The sequence below is a fragment of the Solea senegalensis genome, linkage group LG8, assembly GCF_019176455.1.
Source record: "Solea senegalensis isolate Sse05_10M linkage group LG8, IFAPA_SoseM_1, whole genome shotgun sequence".
Taxonomy (NCBI): Eukaryota; Metazoa; Chordata; class Actinopteri; order Pleuronectiformes; family Soleidae; genus Solea; species Solea senegalensis.
This window is the reverse complement of record NC_058028.1, coordinates 23,717,778-23,740,826: the sequence shown is the minus strand read 5'-3', so window position 1 is coordinate 23,740,826 and position 23,049 is coordinate 23,717,778. Positions and strand designations below refer to the sequence as shown.

At 39.1% G+C, this 23,049-nt stretch overlaps 1 protein-coding gene across 2 annotated transcripts in view; it reads left to right on the top strand.

Annotated features, from left to right (window-relative positions):
• The window catches only part of brip1 (BRCA1 interacting helicase 1), a 76,271-nt gene that overhangs the window by 42,682 nt on the left and 10,540 nt on the right, over positions 1–23,049 (top strand). The window contains exons 23-26 of one of the 2 annotated variants that reach the window (XM_044032959.1): positions 328–395; positions 901–979; positions 1,069–1,281; positions 2,339–2,481. In XM_044032959.1, the coding sequence (XP_043888894.1) occupies positions 328–395; positions 901–979; positions 1,069–1,281; positions 2,339–2,481 (503 nt within the window). Of the gene's footprint in view, positions 1–327; positions 396–900; positions 980–1,068; positions 1,282–2,338; positions 2,482–23,049 lie in introns of those variants that run through there. The other variant, XM_044032960.1, reaches the window with a different exon arrangement.

The window sequence follows — 23,049 nt, the reverse complement described above, 5'->3', positions numbered from 1 at the left end:
TGTATATACTTGTTTTTACTCATACATTCCATCTATGTGCAGTGCTTTTATTTCATACACGCTGCCAGCATAGCCGTCAAGAGCAACGAAGGGTTCAGTGTGTTGAATTCAGGCTACATTTAAATACAGTTTTCTACTTAAATATGTTTAGTTTGGTTTAGTTGGGACCTGTGCCCCAGCAGGTTAGTAAGTTGTAGTCATGTCTTTACAATACAATGGAATAGTAGCTTTCTTTTTAATGTCATGGTGCTGTAGTTTTAGCTCTCATGTATTCTGCTAACTTTGAATAAAACTTTAAACATTAAATGTCTCTGTTTTTCAATCAAGCCATAAAAGTACAGAGATCTTGCACACAGAAACACAGGAGATGTAGAAAGACGTCACCAAAAAGAAAGGTACGTGTCACGGCTCAGCAGAGGCACCAACACAGGCTGGGCATGTGCACCATGAACAGTGGTGTGGTTTCACTGAGACACTGAGCGCACCTTTGTGAACCAAAATATGTTACAGAAAATCTAGACATTAGAAAATGCGGATGATGATGCCACAACATGACATTCAAAATGTTTTTGTGTACAGAAGGTACAAATGTAATAAAAACGTTTCTGGGAGACCAGAGGGAATACGAGAACTCAAAGAAGTTGTGTTTAAAAACATGTTTTTGTCAGTTGGTTGAGCTGGTCCCATGTAGGACACAGGGCCCATTGAATAAGCTGGGTTCAATTTGACTTCCAGTCCTTTGCTGTGTCTTCCCCCTCTCTCTGCCTCCTGTTTAAGCTTCACTGTCCTGTACATTAAAGGCAAACATCCTGGTGCTGTTACTGCTGTAGTGTGTATTTCAGGTCAGTCTAATCCACGAGACAGTAAAGAAAATAAACTGAATCTATTCTTTTTTTGCAGAGAGGGAAAGAGCAGAAGCCATGCTCTCGTGGACTCTACTGCTCTATGTGTGAAATGGAACTACTTCCTGCAGCACATGGTAGTCTCTATTTATTTTCCAGTTAGAACAATGATATTATGACTCAAATGACAATTTGACATTCATTCCACTATGATTTGATTGTTCAGGCGCACCACGATGGGCTGCGTGTGAATTTGAACATCTAGCTTCACTGAGAAAAGTCAGATGTAGTCCCGGAGTAGTGAGCGGCCGCTGCCAGTGTCCACCACGTCGTCCATCAAAGCCGGAGAGCTCAGGCTCACTCCTGGTCGTCCAAAATCTCACATCCCTGAAGGCCCTGAGGACTGTTCTTCAACCCTACTGTGACAACAGGATACCTGGTGGGTTGGCAGCCATGGTAACCATTCACTCATCCTCATCCTTCTCTGTAGCTTTTCCCTTATGGGTCACAGGGGCAGCTGGACAGGGTCTGGACACAGAGTCTGTAATAACATCTGTCCTGAAATATGAACTAGAGCTGCAACTAACGATTATTTTCATAATCGATTAATCGTTTGGTTTATAAAATGTCAGAAAACCTTAAAAAATGTTGATCGGTGTTCGTCAAACCTGGAAATTATGATGTTCTCAAAAATGATGACTTTTAATGATTTTTTTTTGTTTTCTAGAGCAAAGAACTGAAGAAAATATTCACATTTAAGAAGCCTAAACAATCGGAAATCTTGTTTTAATCATGAAAAAATCTTCAAACCGATTAATCGATTATCAAAATAGTTGTCAATTAGTTTAGTAATCGATTATTAATTGATTCATCGCTCTAATATGAACAGGGTTAAATAGGACTGTTCACGCCTGGTATTACAATAAACCCCGAATGCATCCTGTGTCTTTGTCTCACATTCCACTACACATGAATATAATGACTGTACAGGTGTGTCCATTGTTTCAATGAGTGTGCAAATCATGACAAATCAAATCATAATCACATCCATACGTGGACACTGAGAAGTGTTGTGAAACTCCAGCAGATCAGAGACAGTCATCTCACTCATGCAAAAGAATGTGTCCACATGTGTCCAAGACAACCTCCCAATGTGTTTTTGTGTGATCAGATCTGAAGACACATTCAGAATGCATGTTAATGTCAGGTGTGAACAGGACGGACGTTAATCTGACGTATTTTTGTAGTTGTAGTTGTCACCGATACACAGACATTAGTATCATCCTTTCCTATTGTCTAAACTTGAAACAATAGGCTCAGAAAGCTCAGATGTGAACCAGAATTCTGTCCATTTAAAAGACTGGACACATTTCAGAGGAGACAGTGATTTTGGTCTTATTTGTAGTCAACATTAAATGAACCTTTTACTTGAATCACTTTCTGTCATCTTAGTTCCTTTAGTGTGAGTAAAGTGTCATTGCTTCTCATTCATGCAGCATATAACACCATCTGGAACTCTGAGGACTGCTCTGTTACCACGTTTCTGCAGTGCAGAGGATGTTTATCTCAAAGCCCTGCTCTGTCTCCAGCTTTAATGGCAGCACAGATCCAGTACCCTCACGACAGCGCTAAAGATCAGGTAAGACTCACACGTGTGTGTGTAAAAATACAAAAACAATATAGAAAGGCAAACGTTATTAGTCATGAATGATAAAATGAATGAAGTGGTGAGTATGGAAGTAAATAATTATCTGTACGCTCTTTGTTCAAATAGCAGGAAATGACCTTTATCTTGTGCTTGTGTGTTAACAGTTGAGATTGAAACTAGTGCACCGACAAACTGCTGTTAGCATCTGATTGAAAAGTAACAGATTTTCCGCTGCTTCCTGTCGTGTCTTTCTTTTCTACTCCTTGAAGCATATACGTTGAGATTCTTCTTCTTCCTCAGCTACGTCTGAACGTGCATGATGCCCCTAGAATGAGCAGTGACTAGCGGCATAACAAGAAATGTCCTGATGACAAATAACAAGGCATACTGTAAATGAACATTTTTCATTTCCCAGAGTATTGTCTATAAACAGTGAGACATGTTGGACATGTTGTCTTCAGACTGAGACGCACTCTTTTTCGCTGTGTTTGAAATGTGACAGATGGAGCGCTGCTGTGACGCAGTTCATGGTCCACAGAGAATAACATGAAGACGTCGGTTCGGTCAGTTATGGTGACGTCCTGCAGCTTAATAATAATTATAATGATAATAACACAGCAGCTCTGCTGTTTTCTTGCGGGTGTTTTTTTTTCGACTTTGCACCATCAACGTGTACAGAGTGGACACCTGCTGTGCAGGAGGCACATTTCAATCAATAACGACTCCCCCTCCATAATCTGACTTACAGTGGTAACGGAGCAGAGACAACACGGTACAAAGAATCACAGCTTCCAGCAGTGACTGAGCTGGTTTTCATGGCATCAGTGATTCGTTAATCCTTAAGCTGCTTTTTTAATGATTTGGTTCACAGACAGGAGGAGATGCCTCAGTAACTGTTAAATGTTTTTGTATTCATTGAAAATCACTTTGACTGAAAACCTAATTAATTTCTTTAAGAAAATAAATAAATCTATTCACTTCACAGATACAGTATATACCTTCCTCTACCTGAAATTTGTTGATCTTGAGATCTTCCTTATTATTGTTCTTCAGTTAATTAATCCCGCTTTTCTAAATCCCACATCAAAAATGCTACAGTTGCAGTAACGGTGTCGTCCTTTTTTGTCTAGCACAGTTGCTAATGTCACCACTGTTGAGATTATGGCTGTGACCTGCCAGATTAGACAGATTAACCCTGAAGGACCCCCCAATTTAAGGTTAAACTGCAACTTTCCAAACTTTCAGATCTGAGTTGTCTCATCCTGATGCAATCTTGACAAAACACATTGTTTTATATTTATATAATGAGTGAACAATCAAGACGAGGTTTGAGTCTATGAAACGGAAGATACTGATGTTATGTGAGCTGAGCTAATCGCTGTTGTTTGCTGGATTGTTTTTGTCGTGGTTTAATTAAGCCTGTCCTTTAATCCTTTATTGATTCTACATTTTAGTGCCTTTGCTGTGACGGAAAAATGTGGATAATCACAAACCCCAATTCTAGTTTAAGTTGAGGGAATAATTCATACTACAGCCTTTTCTACAAAACATAATTGCATAGATGCAATGACGTAATTATATTCATCAGTTATAAGTAATGTCATTTTTGACCACAGTGACATTTGTGATTTTTCTCAAATCTCAGTTTTCAGAAAAAAAGGGGGGTATAAATAAATAAATAAATAAGTAAATAAATGAATAAATAAATAAAAAATGCAAATACATTTCTTAATTACTCATATCATTTTATATCATTATTTCATCTCAGTCATACAGTTATATCACAAGAAATCAAACGTTCATCCATACCTTAGGTACCTTTATACATTTGCCATGATTACCAAATCACAGTCTTTAGTAAACAAAGAATAAATAAACGGACGAGTCATGAAAACATATGTCACATCAGAATCCCTGTAAACATCATCGTCACCTGTCACAATACTAAACAATTTTTACGTATATTATATCCATATGTTTTTTCCCTTGCCAATAAATGTTCAAAATAGACAAATGTGGCTGTGAACTGAGAACCAATGTTGATTAAAAAGAAAAGAAAAGAAAAGAAGCTAAAACCTCCATCAAACACACAGTTTTGATAAAAGCCTGAACATTTTGGTGGTCTGGATGACATTTTGAAGTAATCTTCATATCTCTGCCCCCAGTGCTTTGCTTGAGTAAACACTCTGGTCCTCACAGTGTTTCTTGGACGCCTGCGTGTGGCGTTTCAAGTTCCTGCTGTTGAGCTGTGAATTTGACGTACACCATATTGCATGTAAAGCTTTGGAGTCTGTCTGGGTGCCGCGTCCAGACACCCAAACACCAGTCTGCATGCAGCCCGGTTTATAGACTCCAGCACTGTTGGCGTGGGGCGGGACACACTCACAACAACTTTACTGGCATCACTGACCACTGTCATTTTGGCCTGTTGATTTCAATCTGTCATCACGTCCTCATGCTCCCCCTCCCCGATCATGTTCTGACTGTGTCGGTGTCCCGCCAACGCCTGCCTTCATATCTTTATATGTGACCTGTTGTTGTTATCACGTATAATTACTGCTCAGTAGTGACTGTTAACAGATAACAGGAGGGACGTGTGTGTTTCACTGTGCTTTGTTCTGGCACTGATGAGCCTGGAAGCTCGCCAGTGCTGATGTGTGACCTTTAATGAAATCTTCATGCCTCAGTGGATATCAAAGGCAATTACTTTCATTTCACTGATTTATTTGTAGCTCATAATGGATTCTCTTCAGTCCATGCAAATGAGTCGTTTTTTTTAAGAGATGTTAAACAACTTTCAATGGTTATTGCTTAAACGTTGCATAAATCTGATTAAAAATTAATATTGAGGCAATGATATGGAGAATTTACTCAATCAGCATCCGGCATATTTACAGTGTTGAGGCCAGAATGCTTTATAGGACAGTAAAATAGTTACTGTAATTTCTCAGTATAAAATGTTAGTTTTTAAAAAAGTATCCACGGTCACTTTTTTGAAACTTAAGAAGTGTTTTAAATGCCATTTTTCAGCATTTTTCTTATTAAAAATATTGAATTCTGATATGTAACAGTCTTTTAAAAAGAAAAAAATTGGAAATGCATTAGAAACGTGAAAAATTCAAGTTATACATTTAAATAAGAATATACACAGTTTGCATATAAAAATACACTCCATACTGAAATAGTGGCAATAGTTCTGAGGCATGTTTGGGCAACAGTTAAAGGGGGATTTCTAATTTGTTTCTACAAAATATTGTGAAAAAGCAATTTCATGCAATTGATGAAACACTCAAATGGATGATAGAAAAAACAGGTTCATACAAATATGAACACTATGTGCAGTGGGTTTGAATTTACCGTTTCTATTCCTTTAATCGATATCCATAAACTGCTTTATTTCAGTGAATCGCTAATGGAATTGATTTCTTTAAGCGTATGCAGCCTAATAAGGATTGCTTGACCGGATCATGATCGTCAGTCGAGGGTCTTTAACAATCTGTCTGCTGGAGCAGCTGTTAGAACTTGGCTTCAGTCAGAGGTTTGGAGCTTTTTGGATAATAAACCCAGATTTATTTCTTAGGGTCAGTGGAATTAGACACCTAATCTTCCTATGGGGTTTTGTAAGTTGACTAATCTTGATATAGACGACCATTGTTTGGGCTCATCTTTGTGTGCTAACACTGTAATCTGGTTAATACTATAAGTGTGATTGTGGCAACCATTTGTCAGCTAATAGCCCAGTGCCTTTTTAGTGGTGCATATTGTAGTAGGGTTCCAGCAGGAGAGCATTAAAGACGAGCAATTAGCCATTTGTGCACCTTACCCAATTTATGGTGGAACGCTGGCAGAGATAAGAAACTTCGATCCATTAAACTACTTAACTTCTTTATGTGGTGTCATGTACATGTAGTATCATCATCATCATCAGCAGCAGCTGTTGTCCAGTTGTATTTGTTATTTCACGTGCTCATAGCTTAAAGTTTATTTTCTGTATGATAAATATTGGTCATTGCTTGAGTTAGATTTGCTCGTACAAAGTACAAAGGAGAAGGTAGTAATTATTGATTTGTGAGTAGATCTGTCATTATCCTTATTTCAATCAATATAGTTGAACTAGTTTTAATGGGGATGTAATCGGAGGCTTCACTCTGCCACCTAAACCAATCGATAGCATTGATTGATCTGCTCTAAATTGAGGTAAGAGTCACATTTTGCTAAGAACAATGATATAATTTATCACTTTCATTCGACTTGTGGACATTTTAGCCACTTTAGCAGCAGCATGGCTCTATTGATTGCTTTGGTCTGCACTGACATATCTCACTGTATGATATTTGGTGCACATTTCCATGTTGTGTGATGTATTGTCTGTCACTTGCCACAATTGATTCAAATTAGCAGCTTCTGTGAACTCCAGCAGGTTTACATATACATTAATTATGCACTGTCCCTTAAATAAACATTAAATTAATAGGAAAGTAATGTCTAATTATGTCACAGATTTATTATACAAACCATTGGATTTGCCCCCCAAAGCGCATACAAGAGAATACTGGATCTAATGCCAAGTAAAGCTATAGTTTCTCATTGTTTTCACATAACAGCTGAAAAAATGGCAACAGTGTCAGTCTTTCACAATTACAAATAACTGACCTGTGCTAGTCATTTTTTGAAGGTTTTACCCAACACGTTCTCACACTAAATGATTTCAAGATTATTTGTCCTTAGGAAGGAAATCTTTAGGCTCAGATGTTCGTTTGCTTTGAAGACGTACAGTACATAGTATACTATGTGAAGCAGACACTTGTTAATGTGTCCTCTAAACCTGAAATCTTATATTTTAAATGGTCGTTCCATTAAACCTTTTTTCACTGCCTACCAGCTCTTAGTCACTGTATGGTTTATTGAGCTGCACAGTCTGCACGGCCTTGAATGATGGTGTCTCATAAATCTGTCCCGAGAAACATTTGCTTCTCATTTGGGAACAGCACTTTGCTTTAAGACAAGGTATAAAGAGATAGCCTCTTTATACTGTAGCACAGTATGATGCAAAAAAACAAAAAGAAAGCTGCATGTAATGCTGAAATATTAGCACACAAAAGCTCTGCAGTGTAGGTTCAGATCACTAAAAACAGTTCACAGGCATCTTCCACTTGCCATTAGATGCTGAATTACCAGGTGCCTGAGGGTCTAGCTTGGCTGTGAAGATTATACGAGAATTCTTTGCTCACTCGAGCTTTTAGACTTAAATTTAGTCTGTTAAAAAAAAACATACCACATGAAAACAAAGAAGGCAGTTGCACTGATGTCGGGGTGACATTATCCAAATGGAAGTCCCGGTGAAGAAACACAACACTGCGTTAAAAGGCTTACAAATGCCAAAACACTGCACATACACACTGTAATACTCAGACAAGACTCAAACAGCCCCGTAAAGTTTACACAGCAGCATATTTGTAATCTTTTGTCATTACAATTGCAACATAATCCATGCCTATGAATAGCAAAACTGACGGTAGGAAGTCTGTGTAAGTACAGAATTAAGAGCGGCTCACGTTCAGTCACTGCTCAACTGAAATATGTGTAAATGTATGAATGTTGACACCTCTCCACTGCATTACTTGAGTTACTTTTCAAACAAATGTTATTTTTTGACACCTCACAGTTCTAGAGCGAGACGTCTCCCTCACAGCAGAGCACAGTTCAAAACCAGTTCAAGACCAAACGTCAGAATACGTGTTGCGCCATTATGAAGACATTGTGATGTGTTAAGACACGTCTACCAAACAGTGTTTGTCGGGAAGAACCATGAACTTTTCCTCACCTTTAGCAGATGCTTTCTATGCCTTAACCTGACCACTGTCAAAAAATGGTCACCATCATCATCGCTGACCCCGAAACACAACGACATTAATATACAGAAGTGTAAGCATGTAAATACTGTAATTCATGTGATTGTTGTGTGTGTGACTGTATATCAGGAGACAAGGTCAAGAGGTTGGTAGTCGTTACATGATCTAACATCCCAGTTAGGGATGGCTCGCCGCCACTTTTTTGTGTCTGTTACGATACAATATCACAAATGTGAGTATCTACTGACGTGGATATCAGTATGATGCAGTCATTCTAGACCTTTTAAACTATGGAGGCTGTTTGTGCCATTTCAAGCTATTTCAAAGACATAATTCTCCAACTGTGTAGCAAATATTCTTCCCCCATAAAGAAGCAATAAACAGTATAGGGTTTTTGGAATGTATCGGATTTTACATTTTAATCCGTCCGATATCCGAGTCCCAATCTATTCTAAAACTGGTATCAAGTAATATTTGGGGAAGACCACAGCGAATAACAGTTGCTGAGACTGAAAGGGTTGCAAAATCGCCTTAAATGCTCTTCTGTGTCTACAAAGTTGCGTTAGACTTAAATTGAATAAAAGATTTGAGTATGGTTGTGATTCCAGGGTGGATTTTTTAATTTTTTTTGTTGTGCTGTCTGTTACTGCTCATGCTGGGCAGATGTGGGGAAACTCCCTCAGATATGCTTAAGCACTCCTACATTTGAGAATCCCTCTGCAAATATTTCAGCAGATCATGTAACTACTCACTCATCCCGTGCTAAATTCTCTGAAATGATGGATTGCCTTTTCTTTTGACAGAGTGCAGGTGAAAGGTGACATATTAAGAGCTGTCAGAGAGCTACTTGCCAGAAGGCTGGGTGAAAGTTGGGGACTTACACATATTCAAGGTAGCGTGTTGAAAAGTGGGAGGAGTGACGGTGCTGTGCTGTTGGTGGTCCCATCAGAGTAAATATTGCACGTGTTGGGGCCCTGAGGGCCAGAGCCTCAACACACTCAGTGAAACATCCCTGTAAAATTCATCTTGGGTGTCCATGCAAATGAACGTGGGACGGGACACAGCGTGGGCCCTATGTGTGTGTTATATGTTCACAACATATTTTGCCCTTCCATTCTAGCATTCTCACACCTATTCTGACCACACACAATCATATGAATAATTCAGGAAAATCCCGACACTGAGTATTAACGGGAAAACTTCTTTGTTCTGGCCTCTTAGTAGAATCTGTAAGTGATGACAGACAAGACTATTTAACAACACAAGCTCTTAAAATCAAACAGGACACTCTCAGTGTTTTAATTCTGTGGCAACAGAGTGGGGAGCTTGTCCTGACTCATCACACTTTCAAAGCCTGCTGGCACACCTCGCCGTGGGAATGACACTTCTCAACCCATCTCTGTTTGAACAGGTTAAATCCACTTTCTCTGTGCTCCACGTCAGGCTTTCAGCGGCAGCAGCTTCTCTGATTTACAGTGGAGCGCGGGCTCAATGCGAAAGCAAAGGGTTGAGAACGTGTTGAATACAAGTGTGCACACAAACACACCTACTGCCTACGTTTGAAGTTTGAACTAATCCTATTTGGGTGGCCATTTTTGCACAGAATTACTTTTTATGGTGAGACAATGTCGACAACAAAGAGTGAACCAATACCTAAAGAATATGTGACATACAGTATATATCACAGTGTTTATCTATATATATATATATATATATATATGTATACAGTGTATACATATATATATATGTATATATATATATATATATATATATATATATATATATGTATACACCCTGGACAACACAACTGTACTCCACCAATCCTCCGATCTTTTGTTCCATTTTAATCTCTTTCTTCCTTTTTTTGTTCCAAGTGCAATTAATGCACTTAATCAATCAGCTGTTTTTAAACAAACACTTCTTGTAGCTTAATTTTGTCAGGTTGCTTGCAATATTCTGTGTCCTGTGTTGTGTCCTTATGTCTTGTGTCTTTTTAACCACTGCTGCAAACCTAATCTTCCCCAGAGGGACAATAAAGGTTGGAACTTAACTGAACTCTCTCTCTCTATAAAAAGAGTATCACATGTACAGTAAAAATGACAATAATATATAACAGTATAAACACCAAATATTTAAGACCTATTTCTCATTTACCTAATACTATATAAAAGTGCACACACACACTCTCATACACTTCATAACAGTCGAACCTAATACGAATGCGTATTAAAAGTGGGTCAAATCAGTTCTTTTTTACCCAAAGAACTGATGCACACTGGACATTTTTGACCATTTTCTGTAAACACTAGAGTTGGTTATGAGTGAAAATCCCAGCAGTTTCAGAAATCCTCAGACCATTGAGTAATCAACAACCATGCCATGTTCAAAGTGACTTAACTCACCGTTTCTTTCCCATTGTGATGCTCTATTTGAAGTTCATCAGGTCGTTGCTGTCATGTGATTAGCTGTTAATGACCAGTTGAGCAGGTGCATCCACATTCTATACAGAAACAAATGTTTCATATTGGCAAACTGTTTCATTTGTGTCATCAATAATTAATAGAGTTCACAAGTATTTGACGCAAAGTTGTCACCAGGAAGAAGACACAGTAAGAAACCAAACATCTGTAGACAGTAGACGCATAAATAAGTGCTTCAAACCTGTCTGACTGTTCATGTCATTATTTATTTTAACACTGTAACCAATTTGTGATAAAATGGAACAGTCTCTTCACTGGGAGGAGATTCATTTTCATGTCATTTATGATTTAGTTCTTCCCGCTGGACAAAAGTCTTGTAAACTTCAGACAAAATATTATCCTGACATTAGCCATGCTCATCATTATATCAGAACCCATCATCAGTGGCACATCCCACATGCTGATGCTGCTCTTTTCGTAACATAAGGCTGATAAGACATAGAGCTGAGCACGCAGGTGTCCTCCACAGACTGTCCCACTTCCAGCAGTCCAATAGGAATTCAGTCACGCATCAGTGTTCACCACTTGCTCCAGACACCCCCTGTTCGTGTCAGAAAACAAAAGCCGCGGGCGTCCCTGCAGCACACAGTCGCTGGGGCAGCAAAGGCAACACCTCTAAAGCAAACAGACTTGCCTGCTCTTTGTAACAGCAGCATAATGCTCAGCTTTTGTCCCCTCCACTCCTCCACCCTGGTGCTCCGGCTTCAGAACAGGTGCCGCTCAAAGTTGCCTTTCTAATTCATTGTTTCTTCAGTTCCAAAGCCCATCTCTCTTTATATTTACCCTCTGACTTTGTAGGTGACTTTCTCTAAATGTACTCAACAAACCCTATAGCCTTTCATTTAGCCATGAAAGGCTGCACGGAATAGTAACTAGGCATTTGTGTGTGTGTGCAAACTAGTGTTTGGGCTGCTATACTTTTATTAAAAGGAGAAATGACAAGGTTCTATTTCTGATATGAGTGAGAGCAGAACTATATTAGATTCATCACTGATGATGACAGTAGGTGGTTGTATGAGGTACTTACACATGATCAACATTGACATTGCAGAAAAAAAAACACCATTTCTGAGCACACTCAGACCCAGACACTACTGATAACATGGCAGGGACAGAGGGAATTATAGATTTTAGCCACTTACAAAAAGGCTAATCTAATAAAAGCTACCCCTGCTTAAATCTGTAACATCTTAAGCATATGTTTACCACTTTATCTCTCTGTCAGACAGTTGTTTCTGCTTGGAAACCAAAGTTATTAAAGCTCTCGCTCTCCTACACCAGAAACCGTAAAAGAAAATCAATCAGTATTTTTAGCTCAGAGATATATGGGAGATGCTGGTCCACTGCTGCCTTATTTGGAAAGTTTGTGTCACTAAATCCAAACAAAGGATTTTAAATTTGAACTTTTGTATAGTGTGATGTAAATTTGCAGATTTTCTCTATGGACTTTGGTATCGGGAGAGAGCGGTTTACAAACCTCTGGCCAGAAAAAAAGTGGCGTACAGCAGTTGTTGATGTGTGTTGATGTGTCAATAGCTCACATCCACTTCGAACTATCCCTTAAATTCCTCACTTTAGAAATAGTTTTGACATATTCAGTTTTCATCTGAATATAAACATATAAATTAAAGTTACGTTACAGTCTTGGGTTCAATCCCAGTTTAGCTGGGCCCCTTCTTGTGGAATTTGCACATTTTCCCCGTGTACTCACGTGTACACACAGTCCAAATACATGCAATCCTAGAGGTGTATCATGAAAACTGGGTATTTTACAACATGCAAACAGCAGTGAAACCCATTGTGTTTTATTTAATGCAGTGCTTAATTTCAATGATTGCAGGCAGCAGTATTTATTAGGGCTAAAATTACGGGGCTCCTTGAATGCATCTCGTAGCTGTTGAAACTCTGTTACAATAATCACATTTGTGTGCTGTTTGTTACCTTGCAAAATAAGGGGAATAATTCTTACCTGTTTTTCAGCCTCCAGATTTGCCAAATCTCTACTAATCCTACAATACAGTGTGGTCACCTATTTATTTTGCCATAAAACAGGCTTTTCTAAGAGGGGAACTGCAGTTTTATGTTGCTTTGTAATGTTGTTTTATTGTGTGACTGATGTTTAAAATAAACCAGCAGTTCCCATGTTCTGCGCGTGTGATTGGATATGACACCCCATAGACTCTGAATGAGTTGCCATGGCATCAGTATGTCAACACACATTTATATAATTCATATAGTGATATGGCCTTTATTTTTACACAAATTCACACAAAACATTATACTGGTATTATCATGGTCATTATATCGCACAGCGCTTCACGCCACCTTTCAGTTCACAGATACAAAGTCCAACGACATTAACGTTTTAAGGTCTTAAGTGAAAGTGATACAGCTGAGGTCAAAGTGGAGACTTTTCTAAAGAAACACAGTTCAAAGAAATTCAACCAGAGCTCAGATGTAATTAGTGTTTTGTAGAACTACTTCTTCTTTTCCTTAATCTTCTGATGCTTATGCTCATCTATCCTCATCCATATGTGCTTGAAGTAACATGGGGGCGTTATCCCTTTAACCCATCACTTAACCCTCACTGCTCCCCGTGACCAGTCTGGGGTCATATGGTATAACCTGCATCAGATCTGTGTCACCATTCTCAGGAGCGGAGACATGTTGTAGAATTCCACTTCTGACATGCCTGAATGATGTATGGTTGGACAAATAATATGCAACCTTTTTCTGAGGCAGTCATTCATGTTTTGTGTTTATGTTTGGCATCATTACTAAATACTCTACATACAATTCATACTTTGTAAGTGAAATATGAGCAGGAGCATTGGTTTCCATCAGGGTAACAGTTTAGTAATGATAATTACCACAGTTCCATAGAAATATAGTAAAGGTATTTATGCATTGCAAAAACCCACATTGAGATTTAACATGTTATTTAAATGTTTTTCTCTCCATAAAGTTCAAATTAACTGGTTACTTTAACGTAACTCAACCGCAAAGTTACATTTTTGATATTTATCTTAATGAGTTGGTTATTTTTTCCTAATAGCCTTTTTTGGCCACATTGTCAAGCCCTAGTTTCTATTGTCCAGAAAAATATGATTATGACAGCGACGTGATATATCATGCTTTTCATGAGCAGGCTCTGTCAATAATATCTTACTTGAAATGTTTTGTTCTAAATGTTTGGGTGGGTAGGGCACGAGTCTGCAGCCAACACCAAACCTGACAGGTTGAAACAGCGTTTGAAAATCTGTGTAGTCTTGGTTGGTTTTTGGGAACATTCCATGCAGATCTGAATTGATATAGCTGATTTAGCAAGGAATGAATCAAGTAAAAGCACATGCACAGCAGAGAGATAAGAAAGAGGACAGAGATGCAGTGGCTGGTGTGTTATGAAACAAAATGACAATACTTTCAGATTGCCCCCCCATTTATGTGGCTTTTCGTGATTGTGTGGACACAGAAATCTGATTGTCAATTCCCACTTTCAAATCAGATTTGAGTCACTTCATTATGTGAGCCTTGATCACTGCACATCTGATGTGGCCAGGCAACATGAGTCAGTTACTGTTCTAAAGTACAAAATCCAAGTATCTGTACTTTATTTATATTTCTAGCAACTTTCAGCACTAAATACAGTAAGTTGTGAACTTTTACTCCAATACATTTACCCAAACTAACTTTGTTACTGGTTTTACGATCAAAAGGAGAGTTGGTAAATGGTCTGTGTTTATTATAAACCTTTTTTAGTCTTGATGACCACTCAAAGTTGCTTTACACTACAGTTCTGCCACACCCATATTCATGCCCCGCACACTGCTGGTACAGCCGTCAGGAGTAATGTGGGGTTAAGTGTCTCGCCCAAGGACACATAGACTAGCAGAGCCAGGAATTGAACCCACAACCCTCCAGTTGAAAGACACCTCACTCAACCACTGAGCTACTGTCACTCAGTTCTAACTTCTAAATAGTTTTAATACTTTTACTTTTACTCTTAAAACTGATATCACAATACCACTCCTGATACTTAAGTACAGTAATTGTCATATACTATAAGACCTTTACTCAAGTAATATTGTAAAAGGTGACTTCAGCTTCTACCAAAATCGTTTTCTACTACTCATGTATCTCTTTTAGGTACTTTATACAAGATGTTACGCAGTAACATGGCAAAATAGAACAAAAATGGAGGTTTCTCAAATATGAGGCTTTCTGTTGTTTGTCACACATGCAAAAATCTTTTTTTTGAGTTGCCGTTGCGTTCGGATACAAGAAACTTGCAATTATGAAGAGCCCACTGAGGTTCTCAGTGCTGAACAGAAGTCAACATAGATCACATTTGTTTTATTGATTTTATTGTCGAGAGAAACTCCCTTTTAACAGTAAGAGATTCGCTGTGTATGTCATTCTCTCACATGGGATCTGTTATTAGGAGAAGCCTACACTGCACCAGGTTCACTGTTACAGTCTATGCATAACATAGGATATTTGATCAATATTAACTTCATATATATAATATTTCAGTATTGAAGTCCTCATACTGCCAGTATCTGTCCCAACGTGAACTTGAAGAATTTAATACCAAAAAGTCATTAACATTGTTCTTATGTGAGTCTGTTTTTTGCAGACACTGTTTGTTCAAATGGTGTAAAAGTGGGAGGCAGAACGTGGAGATAAAAGGCAGCGAAGAAAACGTGTCGGTAACTGCGAACTATAATCCCCGTGTACCAGCAAAGCCATACATCAGTCAGTCGTGTAGGTGGTAGAGGTGCAGCAGCAAATAACTTACTCGAGCTAAAGCCACAGGCTCATGAGAGTGCAAACATGATTATTGACAGAAACACAAAAGGAGGTTTAAGCTATAGTCTCATCTCAGCTGTGTGAAATTTCAGTCAAACACAGCCATGTGTAAAGAGGGTGGGCAGGTGACGAGGACCCACCCCCACAACCAATTTGTATGCAGTTTCCTTTATTCTCTCCTCTCCTGGTTTTCAGTCATGACCCAGTTCTTTTTTTGGGGGGGGGGGACAAAGCCCCTCGCACCCCTGTTGTGCTTTTAACAGCTCCGTCTCAAATTAATCGAGCCGTCTGTATTCCTGTGTGCGTGCATCATTGTATACTGATCATGGGACAACCTAATAATCCCTTTTTTGTGACACGAAGGTGTTGCAGACATGCTGTCTTTGCCTTTGCCCACCTCCCGCTTGAGTCGTTAAGCCTTGTCACCCATGACACGCTGCCCTGCCCAGATTCTAGTCGTCCTGTCTGTCTTACTCTCTGTGGACAGATAGGGGCACTGTTTCCTTACTCATGTGATGAAGCCGATGAGAAGTGTTTGAGCAGTCTCAGCGATCGCTGTTGTCAGGCTGCTCCCCTGGTGTCCGCTGTGTCACTCACAATAGAGAGACATCTGTTTCTGAAGCTAATTGTGCTTGTTTGCTATCCCAGCAAAGCTCTCTAAAGTGACCAGAGTCAACATGGCGTCCCCATCGTTCACTTTGTTATGTCACTTTTGTTTAGCCAATCCCTTGACACAGGTTTACTGTGTCTAGAATTAAGTTATGAAAGAATGTTGTTCTGAATACGCCAGCCATTGTGGAGTGAGTACAACATGAGTGTCCCAAGGGAAGAAGCATGAACAATTTGAGTCAGCAGCAAAAAGTCTGTTCACAGCTCTGTCTGCAGCTGACTTATTGAGGAGTGGTGCCCGGCTCGAGTCTGGGCTTGTTCTAAAACCATTTACTATTATGGCATTGCTTGAGTCCACCACATAAACATTTGGAGATAGATTATAGCCAGACCAGTGTGTTTTGCTCCCGGTGCCACCGGGTTAACATGTGAGCAGAGATGACATCACCATCGCTCCTCTTGAAGTCTCACAAGTTGTGATTGCTTGGCTTTGATTTTCAGTATCTGGCCCCAGTGCCTGTTTGCTTAGCTGGCAGAAGGCATCAGTTATGACCTACAGTCACGCACTTACATATATATATATATATGAGATTTATTTGATTTGATTGGACTCAGATTATGTCTACAATTAACTTTTGCTACAAACTGTTTTGCTTTGGCACTGGTAAAATGTTTAAACAGAAAACTCCGACCATATTCTCTTCCTGTGTCTTCTGCTTTGTTTTATTTAGCAACATGATTCTCAAACTGTGGTTCCTCAGCTGCCTATGGTGGTACTTGGAGGGATAATCAACTGTTCTGCTGTATATATCAGGTTGTGTGAGTGTGAAATGAAACAAACAACAACAAAAACAATAAGACATTGAATAATAATAATTAGAGACACCTTATCGCTCGCTCCATCTTAATCTAATTTCACTATACCAGTGTCTGACGTATATGTGAGGAAGAGGATGATGATGAGAGAGCACATTATCTTATTGGGAGTAAATCTGCGTCCTGTGAAAAGTCTGTATCTGACACTTGCAGGTCAAAGTTCAATTTGTTGTGCGTTCTTCTGCATACTTTGGTTGTAACGAGTATTTTTTTGAGTGACTGTTGCCTTTCTATCATTCTGAACCGTTTCTGCACAGAGAACTGCTGCTCACTGGATAATGTGTATTTTCCAGACTGTTCTCTGCAAACTCGAGAGACAGATTTAACTTTAGCGGCTCATCTTGACCGTGTCTGCGTGCCTAAATGCACTGAGCTGCTGCCATGTGATTGGATGACTAGATATTTGTGTTAACACACAGTTGAACAGGTGGATCTAATGAAGTCCATTCACCACTGTATTCAAAATGCTGTATAAAAGAATTTAGCTGCGTCATGTAATGTCACATCCATGTGCATCAGCTTGTCAGGATACACAACTCTCCTATTTGTACGCATTAAAGCACCAGTCTGTGAAATGTATGTGATATATTATTATTTGGCAACTGAAACTGAAATGAAAATAATGACAATCATTTAAGTCTTGATGCTAACTGAAGGCTTCAGTTCTAGCATTACTTGGCTCTACTCTACTCAGTTTGATATCTGGCACGTGGTTTTCCATTACTTCATAGTACCTCCTCCTCAACAAAAGGGGCGGGGTCGTCATAGCACGGCTGCGTGGAACTGCTGTGACGTTGTTTTATACGCGACACAAACTAGTGTCTTTTCTCTGCGCTGAATCCTTACATCTACATTTAACTATTTAACAGACGTTTATATCCAAATCGACTTACACGAGAGGAATAAGCTACATAGAAGAAAGAACTCCACTACATAGGAACACTTCTAGAGGGTGGGAGTGCCGAGGTGGATCCAAGTGCAGGAGGAGGGGGTAGGGGTTAGGGTAAGTGCGAGGACAGATGATGCTCTTGGAAGAGCTGGGTTTTCGAGAGCTTCTTGAAGATAGACGGGGACGCCCCTGTTCTGGTAGCGCTTGGTAGGTCATTCCACCAGCGTGGAACGACACATGAAAAGAGTCTGGATTGTCTTGTGCGGGGTGTTGGCACCACCAGACGACAATCCTTTGATGAACGGAGTAGTCGAGGGGTAACATAAGCCTTTAGGAGAGCATTTAAGTCAGTGTGGGGGCAGACCCATGAAGCCCTTTGTAGAATAGAATAGAATAGAATAGCCTTTATTGTCGTTATTTTGTGGACAACGAAATTTGGGTGCCACTCCCTTGGTGCAAAATACAAATATATAAATAACAATTTGAAAAGAGAAAATACAAATATTAACAATAAAATAAGAATAAGAAATGTTGTTTACATTTTTTCTCCAGAAACTATGACTATGTATAAATTAACATTACAAAGTATTAACATTAACAAAATTAACAAAATATAGCAGCAAGACCGGTGTAAACAGAAAAAAAAGAAGGCACTTTAAAAGAGAGAAGTGATTGTCCTGTGTTTGTGTAAACAAGGTGACTGAAGCAGCAGTTATTGCACTTTCCAGTGGTGTTTCCCTTTGAATGTTTTTGCTTTAGTTTATTTATTTAGTTCTGTGATGGCTCTGGGAAAGAAGCTATCCCTGAGCCTGTTAGTCCTGGTTCTGTGGGATCTGTACCGCCTGCCTGAGGGTAACAGGTGGAACAGGTGGTTCGCTGGGTGGAAGGAGTCCTTGATGATGTTTCCAGCTCTGCTTCGGTAGCGAGAGCTGGCAATAGTGGGCTCTTTGTGGGCTAGAATCAGTGATTTGAATTTGATGCGGGCAGCTAAGGTTAACCAGTGGAGCTCAATGAACAGAGGGGTGAATTAGAATCAGTCTTTTTAACTGATCTAAGGTTCGGCATTGTTCAGTTTGATTCCTGTGTCGGACGACACTCTCTGACCAAACAGTGGCCGGCAGTCTGTCGATGTCACATTTTAGTATCGGCTCAGCTCGCTTGGAACCTCGCCAGAGCAGGTGCTAAAAAAAAGCACCAGGTGACAGGTACGATCGCTAATGTAAAAGCAAAAAAAAAAAACAGGTAGAGTCGAGTCGAGCTGAACCGAGCAGTGCTGGAACTGTATGGTAGAAAAGCGACAATGGAGTAGTTTCTCCAACATACTCAGAAGGGAAGGTTGAGTTTTCCCTCAGCTCATCAGTACATCCTGCTGACTGACTCTGTTGTTGTCCTGTGATGAAAGGCCACAGATATAATGCTCTGTAACACCTCTGTATTCTTGTAACAACAAGTTGGTTTTGGACCGTGCTTGACGTGTGTTGTAACTTTATGAAAAAGACACAGGTGTGAAAATAAAAGTAGGGTTTAAGCTGCGTTTTTTTGTCACTTTTTGTGTGTTTGACCTTATGTAACACCATAAATAACTCTGAGAAACAAGAATAAACATTTATGCATTTTCATATATTTTTTTAATGATTCATTGACCGTCGCTTCCTAACAATACATCCCCTCACAACTAAACTCATTCTTAATCACAGTCAAACAAAGGAAACCTGGAAAGTACTCGTAACAAAATACATTTTCTGATATTTGGTCTCAAACTTACCAGAGTAAAGTGAAAATGTATCTTTTACAAATTTAAATAGAGAGTGCAGTTTAGCTTCTGTTAGAACAAAGCCATGGGATTTCAATTGAGTTTGATTCTTCTTTTCTTGTCTCTGACCATTTCCTGTGTCAGTCTGGGGAACTAGTATAGCAGGAATAACAGGATTTGTTATCGCCTGACATTCACACCTCGAGAGTATCTCTTCAAATTTGTTGGATCACTGTTAACAGAACACTTCATTAGGTGCTGAGTCGTGGATTTCAGGTGAAAAATCATTCATTAGAGTTTTTATTTTGGCCGTTTTTTAATTGGACCGTGTTTTGGATTGGACGTCTTTGTTGTTCTTTTGTATATTAATCAAAAATGTCTCTATTCATGTTTTACTTTCCTACTGAAAAAACATTCAGTTTTGATGGATGTAAAGCTCAGGAGTGACATCTGAGTGAAATCTTTTTCAGGTAATGTCACTAAGGGTGTCAACCTTTAATGTATACACAGCAAACACAGGGATTTGGCAAAATAAACCGCCGTGTCATCTAAAAAACACATCCCTGGTCACAGTCACCTCGTGAGCACACACTCTGACACGGCAATGAGACGAACACACGCAGACGCTCCGGGAACAGGCTGCAGAGAAAACAAGGGAGTGGAGCTTCTAGCTTTAAAACTCTCACAGCAGAGCGAGTGGGTGCCACAGAGCACTCTACCTCTCACCTTTTCAATTGTGATTGAACACACATGTTTGCTTGTCTGTCTGTGTGTGTATGTTTGCACATAGGTATGAATAAAAGTGCAGTGTTTGCTCTCTTAGTCTGCTTGACAGCTGTCTCTTAGCTTAAGTCCCATCCAGTCTAGCAGCGCTGTCTCTTAATGGAAAAGCAAAGCCAAGACGGTCATTAATTTGAAGGCAGCCATTTGTACACGGTGACTTTGACAAACGGCCTGGTCATGGATCACTGTCCTAATAATTTTACTCCACACAATCAATACTCACTTCACATAGAGGATGTTCATAAATACTTAAACAGGAGGCACTAATTTGTCTGCGTGATTACAGCGGAGTCTCAGTCATCATGTCTCTTAAATACACTGCTGATGTCATTTCTCTATTCCCTCGTCTAATTGTCAGTGGTGTTGTCTACATTTGTATTTAAGTTCAACAGCAGACCTTCACTCTGTATTCTCCACTGGTTTGTATGGAAGTCTATTAGAAAACTCAGAAGAAGACTCATTCAACATTTTCCTGAGGAGTTTATTAATTGTGTCTTCTCTTCAGCACAATATCCATTTAGACCAGTGACAAACCAGTGTGACCCAGTTGTGAAGTGTTCTGTAGTAGTAATTCTAACTATTTTACTGCCGTGTCTGTAACACCTACAACGTCAGTCAATAAATGTTGAATAAAAGCTCTTCCAGTAAAAAAAAAAAGGAAAAAAAAGCACGGTACAAAATACTAAACTCTAGGGCTGCAACAATTTAATCAATTACTAAATTAATCGTCAACTTGTTTAATTATCAACTAATTGCTTTGTTGATGTTTTTTATGACATTTTTCAACATTTTCTGACGTTTTACAGACCAAACAAGTATTTGATTAATCGAGAAAATAATCAGCGCATTAATCGATTATGAAATTAACCGGTAGTTGCAGCTCTACTAAACCCGAGGCTTCAAAACCGGAGTTCACAATCCATTTTGTCAGGATTGAAAGACATTTTTTATTATGGTAACAGTTACATGTTTTAACAAATGTGTGTAGTCATGGTATTAAAATGAAGGGTTGGTGTGCGGTGGGAAACAAACTGCAGTTTTGGGTGTTTAGCTATGACACATTTTGTTGACCACTCCTTTCACCTCAGCTTCCGTCATCCTGCATGCTCTAAAATACATGCTCTGGACTCTCTCCTTTCTCCTGATACAATTCTAAAGGCCTCTAGGGGGCACTGTAGCTTGTGTAGCTTGTAGTTTCCAGACACCAGCCGAAAGAAGAGATGCTGTCTCTTCAAAATAATTTAAACATTTTGGATAATGGAATAAACAAGCATATTCCAGAGCTGAAATCCTATTCTTTAGCTTTATTTTGACTGTAAAGTTTAGGTAAATGTCATGATGGACACCAATAATATATACAAACATACTGTACTCCTCAAACAACAGGAGTACTTAACAAGATTTCAAGAAGTTGTAGGATATTCATGTCTGGAATTAATTATTTAACATTTAAGTGACATATAACTAAAATTAAAAATGTTTATAGAGGGATTAAGAGCTGTGAAGTCAGTCAGACTAAACAGGATGTTGTTAGAGTTGTTGTGACAACCAGACAACTGGAGTTGAACCTGAGTATTCCTCACAGATGTACGTAATTGAAAGTGCATGTTACTTGCAAGGTTACACTAAGTTGGGTTTTCATTTTTAAAAGGGTACGCACAATATAGATGTGTCTTTAAGTTATTTAACAGTTATAAAACACAATTACTGAAGTACTGAACATTATTTTAGACAACATTTTGCCTTAATTATACTATACTATACTATACTATACTATACTATACTATACATGTATGTATATATGGATACCTATATCACAAACCTGAGTATCTACCGATATTGATATTAGTCCGATACAGTCATTTTAGACCATTTATCAACTATGTAACTGTGTAACAAATATTGTTGTTTTATTTACATTTTTATAGTCTCTGCATAGGAGTTTTGGATTGTATCCGATTTGACATTTTTATCTGATCCAGGGATTCTGACCCACGTCGGACCGATACTGACTGATACCGACACTGCAGAAACTGTTCTGTATAGAATACTGGATTTGCATGTACTGGACTTTCTCCTTGATCTTTGTATGAAATAGAAAGCATCGTTGTGCAGAAAGTTAAACCAGGGCTTCATACAGGGCTGGAGACTTGAGATCCCCATAATCCCAGAGGATATTAAACACATCATAATAATTCCAGTAAATTGCTGTGAATTGAATTGCCACAACTGATACTTGAATCCGTCGTAATCGCCTCACATGTGGAAAGAAAATCAACAGGTTGATGACACAGGTTTGACCCCATTCAGACCTGGTACTAACATCTGTTAACATGGGGCAGATCGCGCTAAGTACTGGTCTGAATGCTCCCACTGCGTCCTGCATTCATCCTCAAATCTGATCACCAAAGCCACGTATAGAGGTGGTTTGAGGACATGTGTCCACATTCCAGAGCGTGCTTAAATGCAGTCTGTTCTCAGGATGCCTTAGAGACCTCCTCCTCCTCA